The 24,418-nt window shown below is 44.4% G+C and overlaps 1 protein-coding gene across 1 annotated transcript; it reads right to left on the bottom strand.

Annotated features, from left to right (window-relative positions):
• Window positions 1-408: 408 nt before the first annotated feature.
• Window positions 409-24,418, bottom strand: Serp2 (stress associated endoplasmic reticulum protein family member 2). Its single transcript, XM_034498126.2, is given in 5 exon segments — window positions 409-837; window positions 17,292-17,364; window positions 23,961-24,078; window positions 24,295-24,361; window positions 24,364-24,418. Coding segments are annotated over 5 exon segments (354 nt in total). The 3' UTR covers window positions 409-796.

Here is a 24,418-nt window from a genome sequence, read left to right as displayed (position 1 = left end):
GTGGTTTTCAAGGGAGACATGTGAGTCAGTGCTACTTTCAGGCAGACTACAGAAAGATAACAGCTAATCAGACTGTAACACACATTATAGGCGCCCTTTTTTTTTGACTGAAGAAAGAAGTAACAAAACCCAAACAAGAGATAAATACATATCCAAATTCATACATACACAAGTATATAGGAACACTTTTAAAAACAAGTCAAGTGTGTCAAAAAAAAAAAAAAAAAAACAAAAAACAAAAACAAAAAAAACCATCAGAGCTGCCTATCACTGCATTCAGGCAATGGTGTCAAGTCAGGGTGGGAACCTGGTAAAAACCCACTGCCTAACCCAGTTCTCACCCGCCAGGTCCAGTCCCTCTTCGGCTCCTCTGCTGTTTGTGTTACGCTCTGTAACTCGCACATGGTATTTAGGTTGAATGAAGACATTTATTTGTAAAATCAATTCCTGACACAGAAGAGACTGATTGGCAGGATTAAAGGGGTGGTCGCTCAGAGGGCCACATGCACACCACAGTGAAACCCGGGAACCAGACAGACAGCACAGCCGCCCGGTCCCCCCACGTGACTTCCGATCAGCCAACAGAAGAGCAGAGTCCTTTCCGCTGGAGGACACAGATGCACGGAGATGTCCTGTGAGAAGGCAATTTGGTCTGACCTCCACCATGGAGTGGAAGGGAACAGGGGACCTCCTTTCTATCACCCATGGCTTGTTTGCTTCCTATAGACCCACTGCGGGCCTCAGTGGTCCTTCACCTGCCAGCAGGAGGGCAGCAGCGTACACCATCCTGGCCCTCTCACATGCCCATCCTTATGCTCTGTATGATCTGGAAGATAGCTGGAAGAGGAAAGAAAACAGACGGCTCAGAAACCAGACAGCTAACGCTGGAAACACAATCCTCCCAGCAGCCTGCTTCTGCTGACCCTGCCCCTCGATGGCTGGCTCAGAGCTGATTAGATACTTCCTAGATGCCTTAACAAGGGGTCAGTGAATTTCCTTCAAAGAGACAGCCTGGCTCTGGCTGTTGATGGATGCCTCTGGGATTAATAGATAACTTCTGCTAATTTCACCAGGAGCTGCAGCCAGAAATCCCTGAGGCATGGAAGATACCCTTGGCCTCCTTCCCTATCTCCGTTCTGGGGCTGCTGGGGAGAGAGATATGGGCCTTTGTGCAGAAACTCATGCATTAAGCAGTTCAGCCAGTCTGCCTTTTCAAAATGGCTGTGATATATAAAACAGCCAGTTCTGAGGGGGAGGGCAGGCCAGGTGATCTGAACACACACACAAGGCTGGTGGTCTCTGCTGCCCATGACCTGGAGCACATCTGTCTTCCAGCCTCCTGGTGACTCTGAAGCCCACTGTGTCTCAGCGTGGGCAAAACAGACAAATATGGGCTTCCCCTTTTCATTAGCTGAACTGTCGGTATGTGGAGCAGGGTGGGGGCACAGAGAGTTTCTGGGCACCTGGCATATTTGGGGAAAACTGGTTAAGTAACACCTAGCCTGGTTTTGGCTATTATTGGCCTTCGGGAAAAGGTGTGTGTGTGTATGTGTGTGTGTGTGTGTGTGTGTGTGTGTGTAGTTCTGTTCTGCTCTTTTTGCTTTTTAAAACACCTTCCCCAGTGATCAGTGGCTTTTAATGCTGATGAGGAGAATGATAAACTGAAGAGAAACTGCAGGCACTTGAATATGATTTATTTTCAGTTTTTAAAGGGAAGCTGGGCATCATCTCATTTAATCACTATATAAAAACAGAATAAACATGGAACTGTCAAGACTCATTCCCTCTTTGTACAAAGTCATCCCTGAAAATACCCAGGAAGCTCCACTTTCTAAGGGACCACCTGAAAGCAGGGCTCTCAGGAAGCCCTAGAAAAGAAGTCTATCTGGGTGCTATCAGCTCAGGGGACTAGGCACCCCAAGGCCGAATAGCTTTTATCTGAATGCTCAAGACTGGAGTGTTGAAGACTTCAGGTTCTTTTTTTTTTATTTTGAATTATTTGCATATCCAGTGAGATTTCTTAGGAATGGGCCCCAAGCCTCAACATGGAATTCATGTATGTCTCATACACACCTTAGAGCCTGAAGGTAACACTGTAAGACAATTGTGTGCATGAAGCAAAGCTTCATGGCCTTGAATTTTCCACCTTTGGCATCATCATCATCATCAATTGGCTGAGACTTCGAATTTCAGATCTCAGGATTTTGCAGTAGGGGTATTCAACGTCGTGATGTGTACACAAAATGTGCTTGGAGACAAGAAGAAACACCAAAGGGGGCCCTGGGAAATCTCCCTTGAGAGGTTGGATATTAAGGTAAACAAAGCATTTAAAAAATTTTTTTTTTGTACTGGGGGCGAGTTTTTCTCTAGAAACACGGTATACATCATCATCTTCCTGAACTGGAAAAGCTAAGCATGACAGAACAGTATCTCTTCATGAATACCCAGTAAGCATACATACATATCACAATGAGAAACAAGAGGTAACAATCCTTTGCTGTGGTATCCTTAGGAGGATACAATGTTTGACCACCTGCACTTCTCCTTCTAGTCTCTTATCATTTTGTTTCTGGACTGTTGCAGCTGGTCACATCCTTGGCATTACTGCCTCACATGCAGTAACTTTGCTGCTGTGGACTAACCTTAAATGCATTTAGGATTGTATACTTAGGATTGTATAGATAGCAACTGAACTATTTAATTCTGGCTCTGCTCACAGGCTTTCTTGGCTAATTTTGGGACCTTGGCTGGCTCTGGGTGGGAAAGTTTCCCACCAGAACTTTAAAAAACAAAACAAAACAACAACAACAAAAAACAAAACAAAACAAAACAAACAAAAAAAAAACCCTGATGTTTCTGTCCTTCCCAGCAAGCCTGACAAAAAGTGGAGATTAAGCAGTCAGTGGTCTGACTCAGTAGGAATGGCATGAGGGAGCTAGATACTCAGTCACATTGGGAAAAGAAGCACATGCATGTCATGTTCTGGGATGAGAGTCATTCTAATCTTATCAAGCAAGGTGATTTTTACAAAGACCAGACGGTTACATTACAATGGAACTGGGTTCAATCCCAGCTTATGAGTAGACAAATAAAGTTGTTATTCCCTCTCTTGAGAAGCAAGTACCACATTATCAAGGGATTAAGGGATACAACATATGTGAAGATGCCTCACACAACGAAAATACAATGCATATAGTCATGCCTGCTGTTTATTGCAACAGCCTGGGACCAGATATGTTGCAGACTTTATTATTATTATTATTATTATTATTATTATTATTATTATTATTATTATTGATTTGAGGTTCACACATACACAATGAGATACTACAGGAATGAGACACAACTCTAAATGTGAAATTTCTGTATGTTTCATTTATACCTAGCATACACTTATCTTGAAGATGATTTCTTTAAAAGAAAACTCTGTATGTGTGCCTGCTCACCGGTGTGTGCATTGTGTGTGTGCTGGTGCCCTTGGAGGCTAGAAGAGGCCATCAGAACCCTGGAGCTGCAGTTACAGGTAGTTGGGCCAGATGTGGGTACTGTGAAGTAGGCTAAGGGGTTCTTAAACACTGAGACATCTCTCTATCCCCTGAAGATCATTTTATACAATATTTTTACTGCACTTGAATTTTGTCCATGGCCCACTCATTCCATGAGATCAAATGTAGAATTTTCCACGTATGGGATCACATTGGCAGTCAGACGCTTTTAGATTTGGGGACATTTTGGGTTTCAAAATTTCAGATTAGACCCTGATCCAGTACTGACCACTGCTTGCCCTTGTATAACCATGAAAGTAGCACTCACATGCTCTCTGCATCCTGGAAAAGCAGAAACTTTAGAAAATTACAGTTCTCACTTCTACTTTCTCTGTTTGAAAAATGATGAATTCCCAGGAATAAATATGGCAACCTATGGAAAAGTCTGCCTGCCCGTAGTTAATACTAAAAATGTTACATTTTCCTTAATTTCATCTGAGGACCCATGGGCCATAGGTCACTGAATAGGAAATGGGCTATGTCTTAGTAGATCACACTTCTTATTAAGTTAATTTGTAACTTTAGAAGTTCTAAGTCAGGATCAAACTATTCAATTTTTGTTTCCCCAGAACTATTAGTCTAAGGAATCTTAGATGAAATTGGTAAGCTTCAGAGGGACCAAGACATATATTAAAACAATTTACCTATTTGAATATTCTTTGATAGTCATATCTGATCCTAACTGAAGCCTTGAGTTAGCATGCCAAATATTTATAACTTTTAATTTGTCTACAGAACAACTCCGTCTTAGAGAAATGACTGAGGTCTATTTTAAGTTCACATCTGAGACGGTGGCGAGATATGGGTGTTTATTATGCCTTTTCCAGTTGTACTGATGTCTTCAAGGAGTTTTCTATATTTTATACCAATTATTTTGCTTGAAATTCCGTGTGCTTGCCAACAGTGCCCTGCAGGCTGACCCTCACTCTGAATGCTGACTTCCCGTGCTGCAAACAGGAAGGGAGCCAGCAGTGAGATCAAAGGGGAGGGGAAGCGGGGAGTCTAGACCCTGACAAGTTAATAACTTAACAGTGGGCGAACAAAGCTGAGAAAACAGCTGAACTAGTGGGGCCGAGGGCAGGCTAGACAGGAGGGAAGAAAGATGCCAAGAAAGGGCAGTGAGGCGGGCATTCCAGGACAGCCACCAGGTCCAGGGTGGGATACAGACAGGCTCAGGAAAGTCTCTGCAGGAGCAGGGACTGCCAAGGTGAATAGGCCCTGCACCTCTGCATCTGTGTTTGGGATCTTGACCTTCAGAGACCTGAGATCAGTGGTTCTCACCTTACTAACGCTGCAACCCTTTAATACAGTTCCTTATGTTGTGGTGACCCTCAAGCATAAAATTATTTTTGTTGCTATTTCATAACTGTAATCTTGCTACTGTTATGAATTGTAATGTAAACATTTTCCAATGGTCTTAGGCGACCCCTGTGAAAGTCGCTGGACTCCCACAGGGGTCATGACCTACATGTTGAGAACCATTGCTTCAGACGCTCCTGGCTCAAAGCTCTTCTCCTCCCCTCTTTCAACCGACTCAAGCTTCAGTGTGTCAGATGTTCTATTTCCCTGCGGCTGGTACACACCTCTAAGGAGCTGCTCGAGGCCATCCTCCTCAAGCACTTAGCTTCCATTTCCACCCCACCCTTCCCTCTGCCTTCTGCTCTCTCCTCTGTATCACTTAGTGTAAAGATCCTCCACCTCCCCTTGTCTCATCCCCCTTCTCCCTTCCACTGGGTGCTCCCTACTGAAGTGCTCCTCTTTTGTCCTTTGGAATGTCTTGGCCTCTTAGTTTCTTCTTTTTGGTTCTTTCTTCTCAGAGAGATTTATGGGGTTGTCTTCCTCCACCACACACTGGGCTTCTGCACTGGACTCCCTCCACAACCTTTGTGATTTGCCTCTCTTTGTTATATTCCTTCTCCCAAGGTGACCTGTCCTGGCCTGGGACTCCCCTCTGTAAGCAGCCGATCTCCACTGTCTATTATCCAGCTACTGTCAGCTTTCTCATTTTGTCTTCACACTGATAAATTAGTGACATCATCTTACATCTTGTATGTAAACCCTGAGCTCTAGTGTCATCTATGACCTTCTGACTGACAGTGACCTATGGACTCTATGTGAGGATCTTGGGGTATATATTCTTCTCTCCATTGCCCCAGACACCTTCCTAGTTCTGGGTGCCACCATCTTTCCTGAACTCTGCAATGCCTTCCAAATGTTCTACTCTGGCTCTTTGATCCCTTTTCTGCAAGGCACTCAGATTTAGCCTTTAAATAGCAGCAGATAATATGGGATTACCCCCTGTGTACAGCAAACCAGAAATGACTTCTTGCTAACGTCTCAATAGGACTTCCATGACCTGCAGATTCTGGCTTGTGCCTGCCCATCCAGTCACTGGGCAGATTCTTTCCTTTGCATAGGAACTCAGGATTTCCAAAACTCCCTGGTTTAGCCACAAAGCTTATCCCAGGCTATTCTACCTGAAATCTGTGCTGTCTCCTGCTACATGCCTACTTTCTCCATAAAATCAAAACATAGTTCCTCCAGAGAGAATGTCTTTGACACTTTGGAGCAGACAATCTTAAACACGAGTGTATGACATACTCTCTTAGAAAGAATGTTGTAACATTCTTTCATGGATGCTAGAAAAATCCAATACCAAAGCAATCAAAAATGAAAAACAAAAACAAAAACCTATCCCACTCCATCGATAAATCAGTGGATGAGTCGAATAGACAGCTCTTAAGCCTTTCAAAAAGTGATCAACATCGTTAGTCATTAAAGCAATGCAAATCAAAACTGCTTTGAGAGTCTGTCTCACTCCAGTCATCAAGGAAAAACAAACTCAAAATAAAACAAAACACTACTGACATCAAATTCTGCAAATGCTATTGAGGATGTGGGGAAAGAAAAAAAAAACCCTTTCGGTGAAGATGAAAATATATATTACTTGTGGGCACGTGACGTCAACACACTCCAGAGATACCAGCGTATCCATGTTAACAGCTTCATTATTCGCAACAGCTAAGAAATGGACCCAGCAAGATGTAACTGTAACTATGAAAATGCATGAACCCCTGGGGTGCATCTCATAGGAAAGAGACAGAAACTGGGACTTTGCTCCAATAGAAGGCTCAAGGCCACTTTTATTGTAGAGAAATACTTAATAAGAGAGATCAAGAGAGTTGCCAAGAAGAGATCAAAGCAGGCCACTTCAATATCCTTTAGGCAGATAAGCTAACTATAGAAATCAAGCTTTATTTTTTATTAAGAAAAAGATGAAGAAAAGCTGGTTAAGGAAAAGTATGGGTCCCCTGGAAGACAAGCGGAAACGTCAGGAGACAAAGCAGAGCAAAGCTGACTCAGTAAGCTTTGGTGGGAGAAACACAAAGACACGAGCGAGGTGCCATATTCCACAGGCTGTTCCAGAGAAGAAAGACTAAAGAGATGCCAGAGATAGGTTAGGGAAGAAAGATGTCAAAATGCAAGTGTTATTAACATAGATTGGGATGGCCTCCCAGAAAGAGATCCTACACAGGGGCACATGCAAAGAGTGCCACAGGTCACCTTGTGAGAGTCGATGGCTGCTGAGGTGTCTCCTCCAGACCGTCTGTCTTGGTCCTCTGGGGCTGTCCGGTTCTCATGCACCTCATGATGGTCTCTGGGATGACTTTCTCTGGGAGCAGTTTCCAGAATGTTCTGGCAGTCTCCAGGAAAAGCCAATATTTATGTGGTCAACCTGCAAACATTGGGGATTTAAGTCTATCCTGGAGCAAGTTTCCAGGAAAGGAGGGGAGTGGGAACACTGGTGATCTGATGAAAGAACAGCCTGTGGTTGGAAAACCAATGAAAGAGCAGCCTAGGGTTGGGGAACCAATGAAAGAGCAGCCTGTGGTTGGGGAGCCAATGAAAGAGCAGCCTGTGGTTAGGGAACTATCTCTGCATTTGGAGGCAGATGGTTAGACATCTAGGATATTTAGAAAACAGTTTTCTGGCAGCAGAATCCAGAAGATGTTCTAACTCTCTTCGATGTAGTCATATGCAAGGTCTAAAGTTAGCAAACTTTTGCTCCACAGGACTTTTAGGAAAGTAATATAAGAGGGATTGTGGGACAACAGAAAGCAGATGGTGTTTGAAGTCCCGGAGTCCAGAATGCTAACCTTTAGACCACAGAACCGCGTGGGTTTGGAGTCTGGAAGAGCTAGGTTTGGGAACTAGCTATCTCAATTTTTAGATATGAAAAATTCTGGCTGGTTTTCTCTATGTGTGGCAGTTTTATGGTCTGGGGAAAGGGTGTAGTAGCCTCCTCATTGGGGGCTGTGTAGTTAGGAAAGAAAATGCACAGACCTGGCAGTACAATGAGTGCTCAGGAAACGGTAAGTGAAATATTAGGAACAAATCCTGCTCTCGCGCTGCGGCTAGATTAGAACGCATTCCTTTTAGAGGCAGAGACTAGGTTCTCTCTGTCCTCAGATCTCCCGTTAGATGCAGCTGGTCAAGATAGGGCAGGTTGTTTGGTAGCTTAGAGCTTCCTTCCCCCACCATGTTTGACTGTATCAGAATGAAGCAGGGCGGGAGGGAGGCCGTATGAAGAAGAGCCAGAGGCATCATTACAGTAAGAAGAAACATACAGCCGTCACCGTGCTACCACTGAGCAGTTTAGACATTAAGTGTCAACCCTTAGAAGGAACTGTTGGGAGGGTTGTGAGTTCAGAACCACTCCGCCCTCTTGAACAAATCGAGACTTAAGGTGTAGAGTGGGCATCAGTAACTAAGGCCACACATCTGGGAAGTAAGTGGCCAGACCAGGTTTCAGCAGAGGCTGGGTTTGGTGTTAGAACTCTTAGTCACTGAGCTAACTCTGTCCACGTTGCAGCCGACACATTCTGCAAGTAGCAGCAGCAGACTGACACAAAAGAGTTTTTTAGCTGTTGCAAAAGGTCCTATTTTGGTGTCTGAGCCTTGGGCTCAAAGACACGTCACTACAATGTTGGCGACCACATGAGTGTCACACAGGGAGCACAGGGCAGCAGATTCTAAGGGCAGTTGTTTGTCCTTCCACGTGTTTCTGCCACACTCATGCCTCTGTTTTTTTCCCTCCGCTATATCATCCTGAACATAAAAGGCCAGCCTGAAGGAAGGCCAGGGTGCAGCCCTGCTGGAAATAGATGTCGACCAGGGCATCCACTCAAGAACAGAGGTGGACTATCTGACACTTGAGGCTGGGCACAGGGGAAGAGTTTAGGCCCTGCCAAGAACATCCCAGAGAATCACTTCTCTTTAGTTCTAAACACGTTGTCCTTTAAAAGGACCTGCCTGTGATATGCTATCTCTGTCCCCACCCCCAACTCCTGCAGGCAGAGTCCCTGGAGAGTCCAGGAGAAAAGTGCAGGCAGTCAAGCGACAAACAAATGCACTGTCCCCACCTAGAAACAGGGGAGCTGGCTCTACAGTGCCAAATAAACAGAGCAGGTTCTGGGCTCAAAGGCTGTAACTTTAGTGAGAAGCCAGATCCAATTTACTATTTGGTGAGGAAAGATGGTTGCTGCTTGCTACAGATAGGAAACTCAGAATATCTAGCAACACAGGGCAATAGTCCCACACATACACACAGACAGATAAATACATAGACACATACGAACACACACAAAGATATATAGACTACATGATACATCATGATACATATAAATATACACATAAACATACATAGACACAGGTAGATGTATACACATACAGATACGCACAGGCACACACATAGGCACATACACACAATGGTATACATATGCATTCACACACACGTGTACATACATATATACAACACATAGAGACATATATGCAGAAAACCTTCCTCAACACACATATACAGAACACATCTTATACACATGCACACAGACATAGACACAGGTACACAACACATGAGACGACACATTCACTCACAAACACATAGAAACTAAAACATATACATCAGTGCACATATATATGTATATATGTATATATGTATATATGTATATATGTATATATGTATATATGTATATATGTATATATGTATATATGTATATATGTATATATGTATATATGTATATATGTATATATGTATATATGTATATATGTATATACACACATACATATAGCAAAATACACATGAACGCACAAACACATATATTGACACAAACCCATGGAAACACAGAAATCCACAAATAGACACGAACAGACATATATATAAATCTACAATTCAATAAACACACATGCAAACACATGTATATAAATATATACACATAGAAATCTATACATCTATACATAAACACATAGGTATAGAAATCTATAAAACCAGAATCTACATGTATCAACACGTGTAGAAACCTACACATCGCCTAACATACATGTATCTAAATACATACAGAAACACACATAACAACCACATTACCACTTCAATTATAGAGTTGGTCTTATTTATCCAGCTTTTAGCAGAAGTCCTCAGTCTTCCAAAGGAAAAGGACTGAAAAGCGCTCATCCAGGGTTTCGTTCTCAGAAACCATTGTGGTTATAAAATACACACTCATTGAAAAATTATCCAACACAGAAAATGATGAGGAAGTGATGGTCATTGGGTAATCCTATCTATCCACTACATGTCCCCTTGTATGCAGATGGATAATGCCAGGCTTTGGGAACCCTGAAAACTCTCAATTTCTAATTAGGAAATGAATATTAAGGTTTGACAGAGAGGAGAAATAAAATTGAAATTAGGAATACACAAGGGAAGAATAGTCTGGGAAGGAACTGGGGTGTTGACTGGCATTTAAGAGGTTCTGGCAGAGAAGCAAAGGATGCTGGGGATTAAATGGCTCCACTGATCCCAACGGAAGTTGGAACAGGATCCAGGTGAGGATGGAACAGGATACATCGTTGCCACAGAGAGAACATCTCAGATTGCTGCTCTTTGCCACCGTACAGTATCATAGCCTGGGCTCAGGAGATGAAGAACACACTGTAAGACGACCGGAAGTATGCACATGCTAAGTCTAAATTTAAAAAGCTGCCAGAGAGCATATCAAGAGAAGAGCACATGTTTAGGAGGCATTTGGACAAGGAGGAAAGTGGGAAATATTGAACACAGCTGTTCTTTGAATACCATAAAAAGTTTAGTCCAAGGATTATAAAGAAGAGCTTTTGGCTCTGGTGACCATACCATGTTGGTGGCAGACATCACTAATCAATTGCTACCTACTGTCTAATGATTGGGGCTGGGAGTATAGCCCAACGGTAGTGTTTTCCCTAAGCACGTGTAGAGGCCCTGGCTCAGTCCCCAGCATTACAATGTGAAAACACCAACCAAAGAGGAAGAGGGAGAAGCTAGGAATTATAGTTTGATGCACAAATAGTCACAAGGAAATCCATCAGTGGTCTGGGGAACAGCATCAAGTCTGCAAGTCTTCAAGACTGCAGGAAGCAGAGGAGATAGCGGCTGGAGTGTTTGTGTGACAGTATCTCTGCAGGGAACAGTCACGGAGGGAGCGACATTCTGGATGATGCTTGTCTCTGAGTCTGGAAAGCCGAGATTGACTGTTGCAGGCTCTGCTTAGTGAAAAGGCCCCATTGCCTGAAGGAGGAGAAGTTAAAAAGAGGGAGGGGGGAGGGGGAGCGGGGACAACCTCCCACAGGACACGTGAATTCCATAGGCTTCAATATGGGTCTGTATCTGGAGAGATTAAGCAGAGAGAAACAAATCCAGCCAGTTCAGCAGGCTCAAGGACTTCCAAATCCCAGGCTAAGAGCAGGTATTTGATAGATAAATAAGTTTTACATTTCAGATGTAATTTATATAGTATTAATAAAAAATAAAGCCAGCTACTGAATTAAACAAAATGTAACAAAGCAAGAAATGATCCAGAGGTGTCCCTGTTGGGCAACTGTAGTCTCAAAAGATCACACGAGTCCCACTGTTTTGAATCTCACATGGAAAACTACACAAAATGAGAGTGTATTAGCATTGCTTTAAGGAAATGAAACACAGTGTGTTTTATGCTCAATCTGAAGTATAAACCACTATTCTCTGAGGTTGGTTCACATGGTGGTGCTTCCTTTCTCTTGGGTGGGGATGGTGCTTATGTTTTATCACACAGGGAAACAGTGTCAGCCCTGAGAACGGCTCTCATTCATCCTCGGAAGCAAGAGGCAGGCAGGCAGGCAGGCAGGCAGGCAGGCAGGCAGGCAGGCAGGCAGGCAGGCATGCAGGCATGCTGGCTGATGGTTTTCTGATAGACCAGGAATGGAAAGTTGAGGCTGGGTCTGCTAATTAGATCCCCAGCCTGGGAGAAGGAGACATGAGGTAAGCACTCCAGAGCTGGACTAACGTTCTGTATGAGATGCTGGCATTTGTAATGACTGATGGCAGGTTTGGGCTTGTAATGAGGCAGATCCCCAGAACCATTCCACATCTGTGCTAGACTGCCCCTCCGCCTTGAGTCAGAGTCTTACTACACCTCAAGACTAGCCTCAGACTCATATCTTCCTGCCTCAGCCTCGTGAGTAAGTGCAGGAATTACAGGCAAGTACTACCATGCCCGGCTCTTATCTCCATTCTCTCAACAAGAGTAGCAACAGTGAGAGAGTACTAACTTGTCCGGTGTCATTCATCTAACTACCAGAGAATCCTCATGGCTGGCAGATTCGTTACTGTCCTTCACTCCCAGGGCTCTTACTGGGTTGCTGAGAAGTCCCTTGCTCCAGGCGCCATCTGCAGTGGAGATGCACTTAACCCGCAGGTGCACTTATGCAACCTCAGCTCCTGTGCTTCCTCTAGGTTCTAGCCAGCTGCCTCAGCAAGAAGAGGAGGTTTGGCAGGACTCAGATGTTGGTGACTTCAGGCAGCCCCGGGAGGTCTTCTGCTTCATCTGACTTCTCAATGTGATGATGGCATTTCCTTGACGTGGGTTTGTGCTGAAGCCTCCAGGTGCAGACTCCAGAAAGGCACCTGCCCCAAATGAGGAAGGCCACAGGAGGGCCGCCGAGAAGCTGTACCAGATTCTCATAGGTTTGTTAACCAGCTTCCCCATATAACGGAGCAAGAGGGACCAGTAAATGAGCATAGGTTTAAATGCTATCTCCCTGACACCCGGAATTCTCTCTGAGACTACAGTGAAGGAAAAAAAATAGTAAATGTGTTTCTTACTACTAGCCTGACCTGAATATTTGTTTACCACCAGTACTGTGACACTATTTCTAAAAAGGGCATTTCGCTCAGCCAATCATCTAGGAAAGTAGGTTAGTAAAATAAGGGGATGGAATACGAGAGACTTTCAAAAGATGAGCACAGATGATCAATATCTTCACTCGTGTGAATTGTTACCTTATTCTCAGTGTCTCTATGGAAATACACAAATTAAGAAAGACGCCAGGAGCTTGCAGATGGCAGTAAGCTGTCTCGGGAACTCAGTGGAACTATACTTTTGCCTTCACCAGGGGTATATGATAGTCAAAGAAGAGGCAGAAGATGGAGAAGGACAGAGTGACTGTGCAGAGGTGTGGGAGCCCTTCACCGAGCTCCAGTCCACCCTGCAGGAACACGGTGGGCAAGAGCTGGGCGGAGCTTTTGTGTGGACTGCAGTGAGACATGAGGACAACAACGACATCTTCCCCTGCTGGACTTTAGAGCTGGAACTTGAGGCAGACACTTGAGGGATGAGGGTGTCTAGCATCCTAGTGTCTGTAGGAAGGCTTGTTACTAAAACAGAGGAGCAATACAGGGGCTAGAGTTGACAAGAATCACATCCTTTCCAATGGAGAGAAGGGAGGGGAGGGGCTTATAGCCTGTGACCCTTAAAGGACATAAGGCGGAGAAAGTCAAGAGCTGGAAAGGTTCTGTGAGATGAATGACTAATCCTGTAGAGCTGGCCTTGGGGACAGAGCTGAGGGAACAATGGTGTTTTTCATGATGCGTTCTGTTTAGAAAGGGCTATGTACAAAGATGGCATGGTACTGCACCAAGGACAAACTGGGAAGAATGATTGTGATTCTGTGAGAGCAGTGACCAGTGTGAGTTGAGGTGTATAAAAACAATACTACCAACTGTTAAAAGGAGAAGTGTCTCTGTGTGTGTGCGTGTATGTGTGTGTTGTGTTTGTGTGACGTGTGTGAGAGATGTGTGTACCATTTGTAGTAGTGACTTGAAAAGATATGAAGGCCATTGTTTTGGGGGAAATGGCAGCACATTAAGAGGGGACAAAGCATAACATCTTGGCTTTCATAGCTCGCCTGTGTAGAGAAGCAAAATGATCTAGCTAGACTGAATTAGGTGCGATACTAACAGTGGAAGGTGGGTTATGCAGCACAGTGGACAAATGTCTAACATGAAGAGGCCTTTGGTTTTATCTTCAATATCCCCCAAAAGAAACAAAATGGGTGGTCTGCTCTCTGAGCCACTATGGTCCAAGGTTCCAAGGAACTTCCTCATAGATCCACATCCCAGGGATCTGACAAACTCACAGGAACGAAACAAAGCCTGCGTAGGCAACAATGCTGGTCCCTGAGAATGACTGGACTCCAGGAGAGTCACAGACATGTAGCAGTTATGCGGAACACATGGATTTGAGAAAAAGAGGTCAGACCAGAATGCTCTGCTTGTGCCCAGACAGACTACACTGGAGGGTCACAATGTCCTCACTAGAAACTGATGCTAGAAAAGAAACATGCATCAGCTATAGATCTACTTATCACCTGGGCAACAGGGATACAGGTCCTGTGACTGGGCTTGTAGAATGCTTATGTGCCAATGGCACATTCTATTCCCTCTTCTGGGGTCACCTTCCTCACCCATTCTGTCTGAATGCTTACTCAACTCAACTGCATGAAGGTCTCTCTCCTCAGCCCTGTGTGATGGGGAAGGCTCTCATTCACAATTGCTGAGCTAATGTGATGAGTCTGGGGTGCTGTGTCTGGGCTGCCCTGGGCTCCCCTTCTTGCTACCCTTGCTAGTGTCCACAAGCTCCTAAAGAGTTTGCATTCCAAAACCTGGCATAGAGCCAGAATGTAAGGCTGCAAGGCATACATTCAAAGTGAAGTTGAAGGCTGTCTCACTGTGCGCCACGGCTTTCTCCGAGTCTAGACCTCTCATCACTGACTTGGAGATATAATATATCCTCAGAGATCAGAACACTGGGAAAGGATAATTATATCTGAGGTTCAAAGTTCAAAATCCATCTGTCCATACACTGGTCATAAAGCCTAAGAGCACAGATAACTTTTTAATGGAGGCTGGCATGCTTAAGGCAAAGGTTTATTTTGTTTCATCTTTAGGTGAAAAATTACACAAAACATCAGAGGTTGTGAATTCCAGGTGTATACATCACACAAGGGGAAGTTCTGTATTCATAGATCAATCTTGTAGAAAGAATAGGTATCACATGGATGTATCACCTGTCAATTTAAAAGCCTATGGCCTATGGCTTAGGCAGGAAATGGAAGATGGGATGTCCGGGAGGAGAAAGGATTCTGGGATTGAGCCAGGTACAGGAGGTCTGAGGGAAAGATGTGACAAGATGGCCACATGGTACCTGAGCACAGGTAACCAGCCATGTGGCAGAATATAGGCTAAAATAAATGGGTATTTTAGTTATGATCTAGTCAGAGGAGAACCTAGCTATATGGGAGCATGGGTTTGGAGGAAGAACCAGGGCTTACACAGTCTCTTGCATTTGTGTACAATGTTACCACTGATACATGTGGAATACACCATGTAATACTAATGACTATAATAGATCATAAGGTCAACAAACCTCTCATGTGCATTGGTAAACCTGGCCACTGCGGAAAGACAACCAACAATCAAAAGTTTTAAAATCATGCAGCTTTACATTAGATCTTGAAAAGTAAACCAGGTATCTATCTATCTGTAGTATGAGCAGTGTCCGGCTATCCATCCACACACCCACCACCTACTAACCCGCCTCAACACCTGCTCTGCGTCAAATACTGTGCAGGATCTACAAACTCGGTGGAAAAGAAACACTGCTTCCCCCTGAGCATTCCTGTGGGAGGAGATAGACAATAAACAAGAAAATGACGTAATCTGAAATGATGAGGACCAAAGAAAAGGAAAGGATGTGCTGGGGGTCGTGGGTTCTTTGGGGGCAAAGAGGAACGCAGATGTACTTTGAGGCCAGCAGGGAACTAATGTGAAGATAGACTGATGGGGCCTGATGGCTCATGGGGCCCCCACTCAAAAGCATGAGGGTAAGACTGGAAATCAAATCATGATAACAGAAGCAGGGTAGTACAATAAAAGTGGTGGTAATCCTCCTGCCTCCATTGGTCACAGCTCTTCTAAGCTATATTCTGAAGTCGCTAAGGCTGTACTGTAAGAAAGTCACTGGGTGCATCTGGAAGAACGGTCTAGAACACACATCTTTTGAGGCAGGGTTGAGTCAGCCAGGGGAGTTCACAATCTGAAGATGGATCTACCAGGCAGTCATATTCAAAACATCTGCATGCCCAGAAGAGTTTTGTGTTGCTCTTGTTTGTGAGACAGATCTCACTGTGCAGCCATGGTTGGCCTAGAACTTTCTGTGTACCCCAAAGTTGGCCTCAAACTGATGATCCTTCTGCCTTATCTATCCAAGTATGCATGCATTCCAGACATGCACCATGGCAGCTGGCCTGGAATAGGCCTTTTGCTTCTTTGGGAAGTAGGCACTCCATTCTTTGAAACAGTCATGGATTGGATGAATGCATTCAAATCGGTTATGAGGCCACTCATATACTGGGTAGCTTCCCCCAGAGAAAATCTGACAAGGCTAAGAATTTTTATTTTTCAACCAGATAATTTTCTTTTCTTGAAACATCAAGTCCCCTTTAAAATATTTTCAAACACAAGCAATGTATCCCCAAGTGTTTCAGATGTTGCCCCACCCCCGACCCCAAGAGCTTTTGTAACCTTGGGAAAGCAATCTGTTGAAGATCAAGAAGTTGGACCATCAGTAGTGATGGGCTTCTCTTGATACTGGAGCAGAAGTGTCTTGGTGGGATGCCTAAGCATACACGGGAAGATACAGACTTCCTACATCCCCCATCCTCAGAAACAGAGGTGACTGAGAAGGATGGGGACCCCTGAAACTATGCCCTGCATTTAGATAAAGTAATATCCACTTACTATGATTGCAGAAACTTAGTACATAGGAACCAGGAGCCCAGGCAAGGCTCCACTGACAGCATTCAATCAGAACTGTATGCTTTTTTTCTTTGCTCATGTCCCTTGTACATATATGTACATGTATTCGCCAGTATTTAAACACAGCTCTCTGAACTTGCCAACCCAAAGTATCAAGAGACCTGTATCTATGGCTTAGGTCAAAGAATCTGTTCTGCTTGAGATTTCTATAGAATGCTCGAAGGCCTAAGGCCTCTCCCTGTCTTTGGAATGTGGATTTATCTTGAGCAGATAAGTATTCTACTTTCTGTTCCAAATCTGTATCTAGGCTGTGAGTCTACAGAACAACTCGGCTGACCTTCACGGCATCTATAACACATTTAATTTCTTGTAATCACTTTATGACTATGATTTGATAGGGTATGAACTCCGTCTCGCCATACTTGGAATAGAAAAATAAATAAAAACCCATAAAGATTAAGGTTTAAGGCTGCAATGAACTTGAACCCCAAATCAATACTTCTTTGTGTATTTAGGTTGTGGACAAAACATGGTTTTTCAAGGACAGTGGAGAACACAGGCTATAATTCAGTGAAATACCATACCTGAGCCACAGACAACAAAAACAAACAGAGCCAACAGCCATGGCCCAACAGGATATTTCTCTTCTTGTGGCCTCTGTAAGGGAATAGAAAAAGTAAGGTTAGGTTCACTGATGCAGGAAACATTTACAGGGCACTGCTGGGTATTGTATATGTTGAGGGTCCTACTGAGTATGAATGGCAGACCTGGTTGCAACTCTTAGTGAGTTTATATGGCTGAATAAAGCCAGTTATAAAAGATTGGGCTAAATTCTGTAAAACAACTCATTTATCACTTTATCACTATTAATGAATTTGGTGGTCTTATGTCATAGAGGTGAATGAGGTACATGGTGACTCTAAAGGCTAGTGATATTAACAATAATTGTGTCCATCTATTGAAAGCATAATCCAGGCAGTCCGTGCGTTATCTCCAGACCAAATGGCTCACTACAAAGATTATTATTATATTATAGTTATTATTATTCCTATTTTGCACTTGATAACTTGAGGTTCAAAGTCTGCTACTGAGTAAGAGATGGGGTTCAATTCCTTACTGAGCTTGTGTGTCTTCCATGATCAGGTTCATCTTTCTTTCTTGTGTGTGTGCATTCCTAGAAGGACCAGACATCTCCCCCCCCCCCTCAAAATCAATATATTAAAAATGAAGGAAGTCCTTGTAACCATAAAACCATTCTGGGAAGTTGATGATAGAGGAGCAACATATGCTAAGAGAGCTGGTAATCCTTACTGATGCGCAACTCAGAGGATTACTGGCAGGCAGGACAGCTGGATCTGCAGAGCCTGGCATGCCTGATGCTTGTCTCAGAACAAGAACAAGGGATTTGGGGTGGGGGGGAAGAGGAAGGAATTGGTTCTAATGCTTTGAATTAATCCAACCCCCAAAACCGGGAATTAGCATATGCAAACACTGAAGGTCCTTGTCCTCAATTGGTTTTTGATAGATCAATAAAGAGCTAATGGCCAATGGTTGGGCAGGTAGACGGAGGTGGGACTTGGGGATTTGCTAAGGTTAGGAACTAGAAGAGAGGAAGAGAGAGATCACCTTGTCTTAGAGGGAGATGGGTCAGATTTAGAGCTGCAGAAGAAAATACATCCAAAATGTAGGTGGAAAGGAAAAGCAGCCCTCAAGGAGGGCCTTCCCAGAGGGTAATGAGGCAGCAAAGATAAAACATAGATTTAGAAGGTATTGAACCAGGAGTACTGGAGGGAAATGTATGCTAGCCACGGAGAAGATTAGAACTGCCCAGCCTGTGAACTAGTCAAGGGTGTGTGTGTGTGTGCCTGTCTGTCTGTCTTCCATTCCAGAATCCAGGTAGCTATTGGGTGGGTGTGCATGTACAATCCTTTGGGAGCACAAAGTGGTTAGCTAAACTTGCTACTCCACAGGGTATAATACGAATATCCCTCTGCCAATACCCTTAGGCCCGTGTGCAGATGCTGCTAAAGACCAAATGAATGAACAGAACACACCTAGGTTTTATGGAAGACACCAGAAAAAGCAGTGACTTATCAAACAAAAGAATCAAGAAAGAATGAGGGCAGGGCACAAAACATGAGGTCGCTTCCTCAATAACTTGAGCAAAAGATAGGCTGCATTCAGGGTAAACAAAAGAGCATGCAGAGAAAAACACACTGGTAGGAAAGACAATCTGTAAATGTTTACTTTTGGAGCAAATCACAAACTCAAGCTGTGGGTTTCAATTAAAGGCTGTGAACATCTGAATATATACTCAACATCATAAAGTATGGGCTGAAATACATTCGTGTCTATGCAGATCTGACAGCTACACGTTTAGGAGGTGCATCCTATTAGTGTTTCAAAAGAAAATGAATGGTGCTTCTGTGGAGGATATAATTTTCTGACATGTTGCACAAGTTTTAGTAAAGTTTTGAACAAAACCATATAAGCTTTCTCCGATTTGCTTTCCGGAAAAGTTCATTGTATTAAAACTACAAAACATGCTGTATTTATTGATAACTGCCACCCTATATTTAATGATATTCTTCATTTGCTGATGGCACATACCTAGAATCTCAGCAATGAGGTGGCTAAGGTAGTTTGATTGTGAATTTGAGATTATATAGTAAGTTCAAGGCCGGCATGGGTCACATAGGACAACCCTATTTCATTACATAGCTCAGTGGTGGGCATTTGCCTAGCATGCACAAGGCCCTGGTCTTAGTTCTCAATACTGAAAAAAAATGTGAATTATTTTTCCTCTTCCTCACCCTACTCCTCCTCCTTCTTTTAATAGATTTACAATTTTTTAGGTCTCAGATCACCTACCTTCTTAGCCTTTCGTCTCTACCTTACTCATGTATGTCATTTGTATGACCAAGTACTTTTTCTAGACATTTTTATAGTTTAGAATTATTGACTCCCCAGAGAACATGTTTGATATCCATCTTTCCACTATACTGCAGGCCCCACAAGGACTGGCAATAGGTTTCTTTGAGGCATCAATGTAGAGCAAAGGCCGGGCGGTAGTGGCGCACGCCTTTAATCCCAGCACTTGGGAGGCAGAGGCAGGCGGATTTCTGAGTTTGAGGCTAGCCTGGTCTACAGAGTGAGTTCCAGGACAGCCAGGGGTACACAGAGAAACCCTGTCTCAAAACAAAACAAAACAAACCAACCAACCAACCAAACAAACAAACAAACAAAAAAACCCAAAACCCAATGTAGAGCAAAGTCTACCACAGGCTTAAATAAAGAAGATAAGAAATGTTCATTTAAGAATGATGAGCACACATGTTTCATTAAATGCAGTTCATTAAATGTAGGTCAGGTAAAATGTGAGTCTACAAAGATTATTGCCCTTTTATTTATTTATTTTTTGACACAGACTTTTTTTCTAGCTCAGGTTGCCCTTGAACTTGGTGTGTAGCCAAGGATGATCTGACCTTCTCTTTCTCCCCTTTCACCTCCCAACGTTGGAATTACAGGAATGCAACACCTCTCCCAGTTTTATGTGGTGCTAGGGATCAAACTCAGGCCTGCCCGCATGCTGTGCAAGCCAGTCTACCAGGAGTGGCATGCTCAGCATCCTCATAGTAGGACTTTGTAATTGGCGGTACTGAGTGGATCATCCTCGTATTTTACTTCCTAGATACTGAAGTAGAGAGCAGTGTGTCAACAGCAGGTCAATTTTGACTAAAGATTAAAGCCACTCATTCTTTGGACTTGACCAGCATGCATCCTGGGGCAAGTCACAATGTAATAGGTCGTTGCTTTGAACCAAAAAAAGAACCAAGTAATTCTTTAAGAATTTCACAGTATAGCTTTAGTGTGTCATGTAAGATTAGGCTAACCTCAGATCAAGTAAACAACAGAGATTTTAAAATCACTTGAGCAGAGTGTGGAATCTGCCCTTCCCTGCCTTTTTTTTTTTTTTTTTTTTACTTTATTTGGGGAGAAACAGATATCAAAGGTTTGCTTTCTTTACCCTGTAATGGGAGAAAAGAATCAGTAGTTACTTTTTCTCCAATTCAGATACTTTTTTACAATGATTTTCAGGTAGTTTCCCCTGCCCTTTTCTAGAACTTTATTGTCCTAGTTTCCCTCGGAAACCAACTGTGCTTCCACTGTTGTAACTCCCGGCACATTATGAAAAGATTTACCTCAGCTCTAGTCCCAGCAGAGCCAATGAGGGAATCCATGAGCCTCTATCACTGGGCTACTAAGAACGCCAAATGGAGTCCTGTATTTTATACCTACAGTTAAACACAAATTATCATCTCATAGCCTGGTGTATATGATACAAAAACCGTTTTGGAAAACATTCCCCAGAGAATGGGAATTAGTTGTGGACTTTTAGAGCCCTGGAACACATGGCTGATCATAACGCCAGTATGGTCCCCATAAGCACCATTATACTGCTGCAAAAGACAGAGCAAGAGGTGTTTCTACAGCTATTCTGTAAAGGGCAAGATTCACCTCAAACATGAGGGTCCAACATGTGAGGGGCTGTCTTTTCCTTTGATAAAATCCTTGCTGGGCAGTTCAGAACTTCGCAGTCTAAATGCCCTCACACTGTGGAGGATTTCCTACTGTCCAATCCCCAAGCAGCCCTTCCATTTCTGTTTCTTATATCAATCTGCTATCTGGGAGGAAAACATTGGTTTACCCAAAAGCCTTTAGCTAATTGTGAAAGACAAGCATCGGCCCGCACAGTGACAGAGGCTGACTTCTGAACAGTGAACTTAAGTTTTTAACTGAACTCGCAAATCTGTTCCCACTTACTTAAGTCTATCCAGAATTAGTTACCCCCTGTTTGGCCTCAGACAGGGACAAGGGACTGAGGTGCATATTTTACATATCAAAGCAGACTTGGTCTCCAGGTCTCCCAACATCCCTCAATCCCTACCTGGCAATACCCTGCCCCCAACCCTGCCAGCCCAGAGGCTGGGCTCGGGCTGTCCTTCTCCCAGAGGCTCCTCCCTATATATTATCCAGGCATTTTGTTCTCCTCTCTCTCCCTTTCTCCCTACCTCTCTTTCTTTCTCCCTCTCCCCTCCCCCACATTTTGGTCTCCTCTCTCTCTGTTTCTCTCTCTGTGTTTCTCTCTCTCTCTCTCTCTCTCTCTCTCTCTCTCTCTCTCTCTCTCTCTCTCTTTCTGTCTCCTGCATGCACCCTTTCTCTCCCCACCACCCCATGGTGACTTCTGTAGCCTCCTTCCTTGGGGACAGAGAACTCACCCAAGAACACCATCCCTGTAAACATGTCTTTAATATAATCTACTCTGGCTTGAACTGGCTCACTTCACTGTTGAAGAAATAACCTATCAACTTCTATCAAAGTATAACCATGTTTGACTTGTAATTAAAACAACAAGATTCAGGATTTACAAAGAAAAATTTTGTTTTCTTTTTGGATGCTGATCCACTTACAATATGGCTAACCAAAAGACCCTTCAAAACAACTAAAAACAAACGTTTCTTGGGGCTTGGTTTTGAAACCTTTCATTACAAATTTCGTCTGGCCAATTACAGGTCCTCAGAGGCGCCAGGCACTGTTGAGGAGGGCCATCCATGGTAGAGCAGAACCTGTTAAATGCACTTATACCATACATTAAATATAATTTAAATGTAGCTGGGAACACTGAGTTGAATTGCAGATGGCTAGTTATATCCACTTCATGGCGTTTTCCCATTTTCTTTTCTTATTTTGAAGCTAACGGATTTTTTGCTTTGTTGTAGGCCCTCAACATTCTCTCGAGTCTACAGAGGCTGATGGAGAAAATACCCTGCAAATTAGTTCTTGTGTCCTTCTCTCGCCCCCACATGAGCTGTCAACTGAGATCTTTTTACATCTGAACTCGGATTCCTTCTTTCATTAGAAAGCGCCACATCTACATATTTCCGCTATGTCAGCAAGTAGGTCTGCCGCCTTGAGAAAGGAGAAATGGTTTTACTAGGAGCATAAAATAATTGCCTTTAATGTCAACTTGGGCAGAGGCTTCCTGCCCCCACCCTGTAAAACCTCATAGGGGAAACAGATCTCTGTGAAAAATATGGTTCTCATTCTATGTTACCTTGGCATTTTGTCCCCTCCAATCATAATAAATGTTCTAATTCCCCAATGAAGGAATTTCAAGGGTTACTTAAGCCTGGAGCTGTGTATAAAGCTTTGAGTGCAGTTTGACGCCATGGCTTCTCTGCCACAATTCTGCTTGGTTTAACAGGAATTCCGGTGTGATGACTACATATCCAGCTTTTCCCTCAGTTAATCAAACCAACATAATTTCTTTGCTAAAAGGCATTGCCTCATCAAGTCTGCGTTTCCAGACAAACCCCAAGCTTCGGTTGGACTTCCCCATAATCTTATGGGATAATAGATTCCAGGCGCCTTTGCAAACCAGTTCTTCCCAACGATGCAACCCACTCAACCCTTAGATGGTTCAAAGTCTCAGGCCTGACATTTTCTGTAGCAGACAACCTGGTTTCCTAAAGGAAACCTCTGCACCTAAGGTACACAATTTACTTAAGATTCCAGGGGGTAAAGCTTTAATATACAGTCTGGGAGCAAAGGATCTCGGGCAATAAGCTGGTCGCTACAGTTACAGCATCATAATGAGCCAGAATCCATAGGGTGAATTATAGGCAGTAACGATGCATTTAAGCGTTGTCTGAGGCGGCTTCATTTTGCAAGAGAAAGAGGAGGGTGGAGAGAAATGTAGTTCGGAATCTCACGCCCTACTTTTAAACCCTTTCGATATATATATATACAGGGAGAAGAGACAGCTCATCACAAAAAAAGTGGAAAGAAAACCGTAGCATGGGGGTGGGGTGAGGAGAGTCCAGGGGCGGAGTTTGGAAGCTGGGTATAAGTGTCATTCTATCATTCATTCGTTCGTTCGTTCCTTCATTCATTCATTCACCTACTAGGCTCCCAGCCCAGTTGGCTTCACCGGCCCCCAAGATGCAGCTTTTAGCCTTTTTCAAGGACGACGGCTCATTCTCTCTTGGGAAGGCTCCACCAACCAGAGCCCTCTCCGCTCACGGGAAAGCAGAGCAGTCTGCGCCCCCAGAGCCCGCCTGGGTCCCCCAGCCTGCGGGACCCCGGAGGAGGGGCCGGGAGGCCTGGCTCCGAGCCCGCGGCCCGCCCGCTCCGCCCCGCTCCGCCCCGCGGGTCCTGCCAGCTCGGCCCGGCCGGCGCCGCCCCCGCCTTACCAGGGTTTTGGCTACGTTTCCCCTCTGGGTGATGTTTTTGCTGTGCTTCTCGTTAGCCATCCGGATCCGCTGTTTGGCCACCATGGCTTGGGCGCCTGGGGATGCTCTCGACTCCCACCTGCAAGGATGGCTGGGGTGAGCCGTAGCCGCAGGGCCCCGCGGCTTGCCCGGGCGCTGCAGGTGGCAAGGCGCGGCCGAGCCCCGCGCACCCCGCTCCCGGAGCCCCAGCCAGCCGGCTCCAGAGAGAGGCCAGCGCGCGGACGGAAGTAATCTCTCATCTCAGGAAACCCTCTCCGACTTCCTCGCCATCCTTCCGGTCCCCCCAGCTACCTACCCTGCGCGGCCACCGAGGCAGGAGGCGGGAAGCGGGAGGCGGGCGCTGCTACAGCGCCGCGCGCCGAGCCAAGGGCACCGTGGCCCAGGGTGTCCCGGCCCTGAGATCGAACGCTGCGGGGCAT

This window comes from Arvicanthis niloticus, chromosome 3 (assembly GCF_011762505.2).
Source record: "Arvicanthis niloticus isolate mArvNil1 chromosome 3, mArvNil1.pat.X, whole genome shotgun sequence".
Lineage (NCBI taxonomy): Eukaryota > Metazoa > Chordata > Mammalia > Rodentia > Muridae > Arvicanthis > Arvicanthis niloticus.
This window is presented reverse-complemented; position numbering and strand designations above follow the sequence as displayed.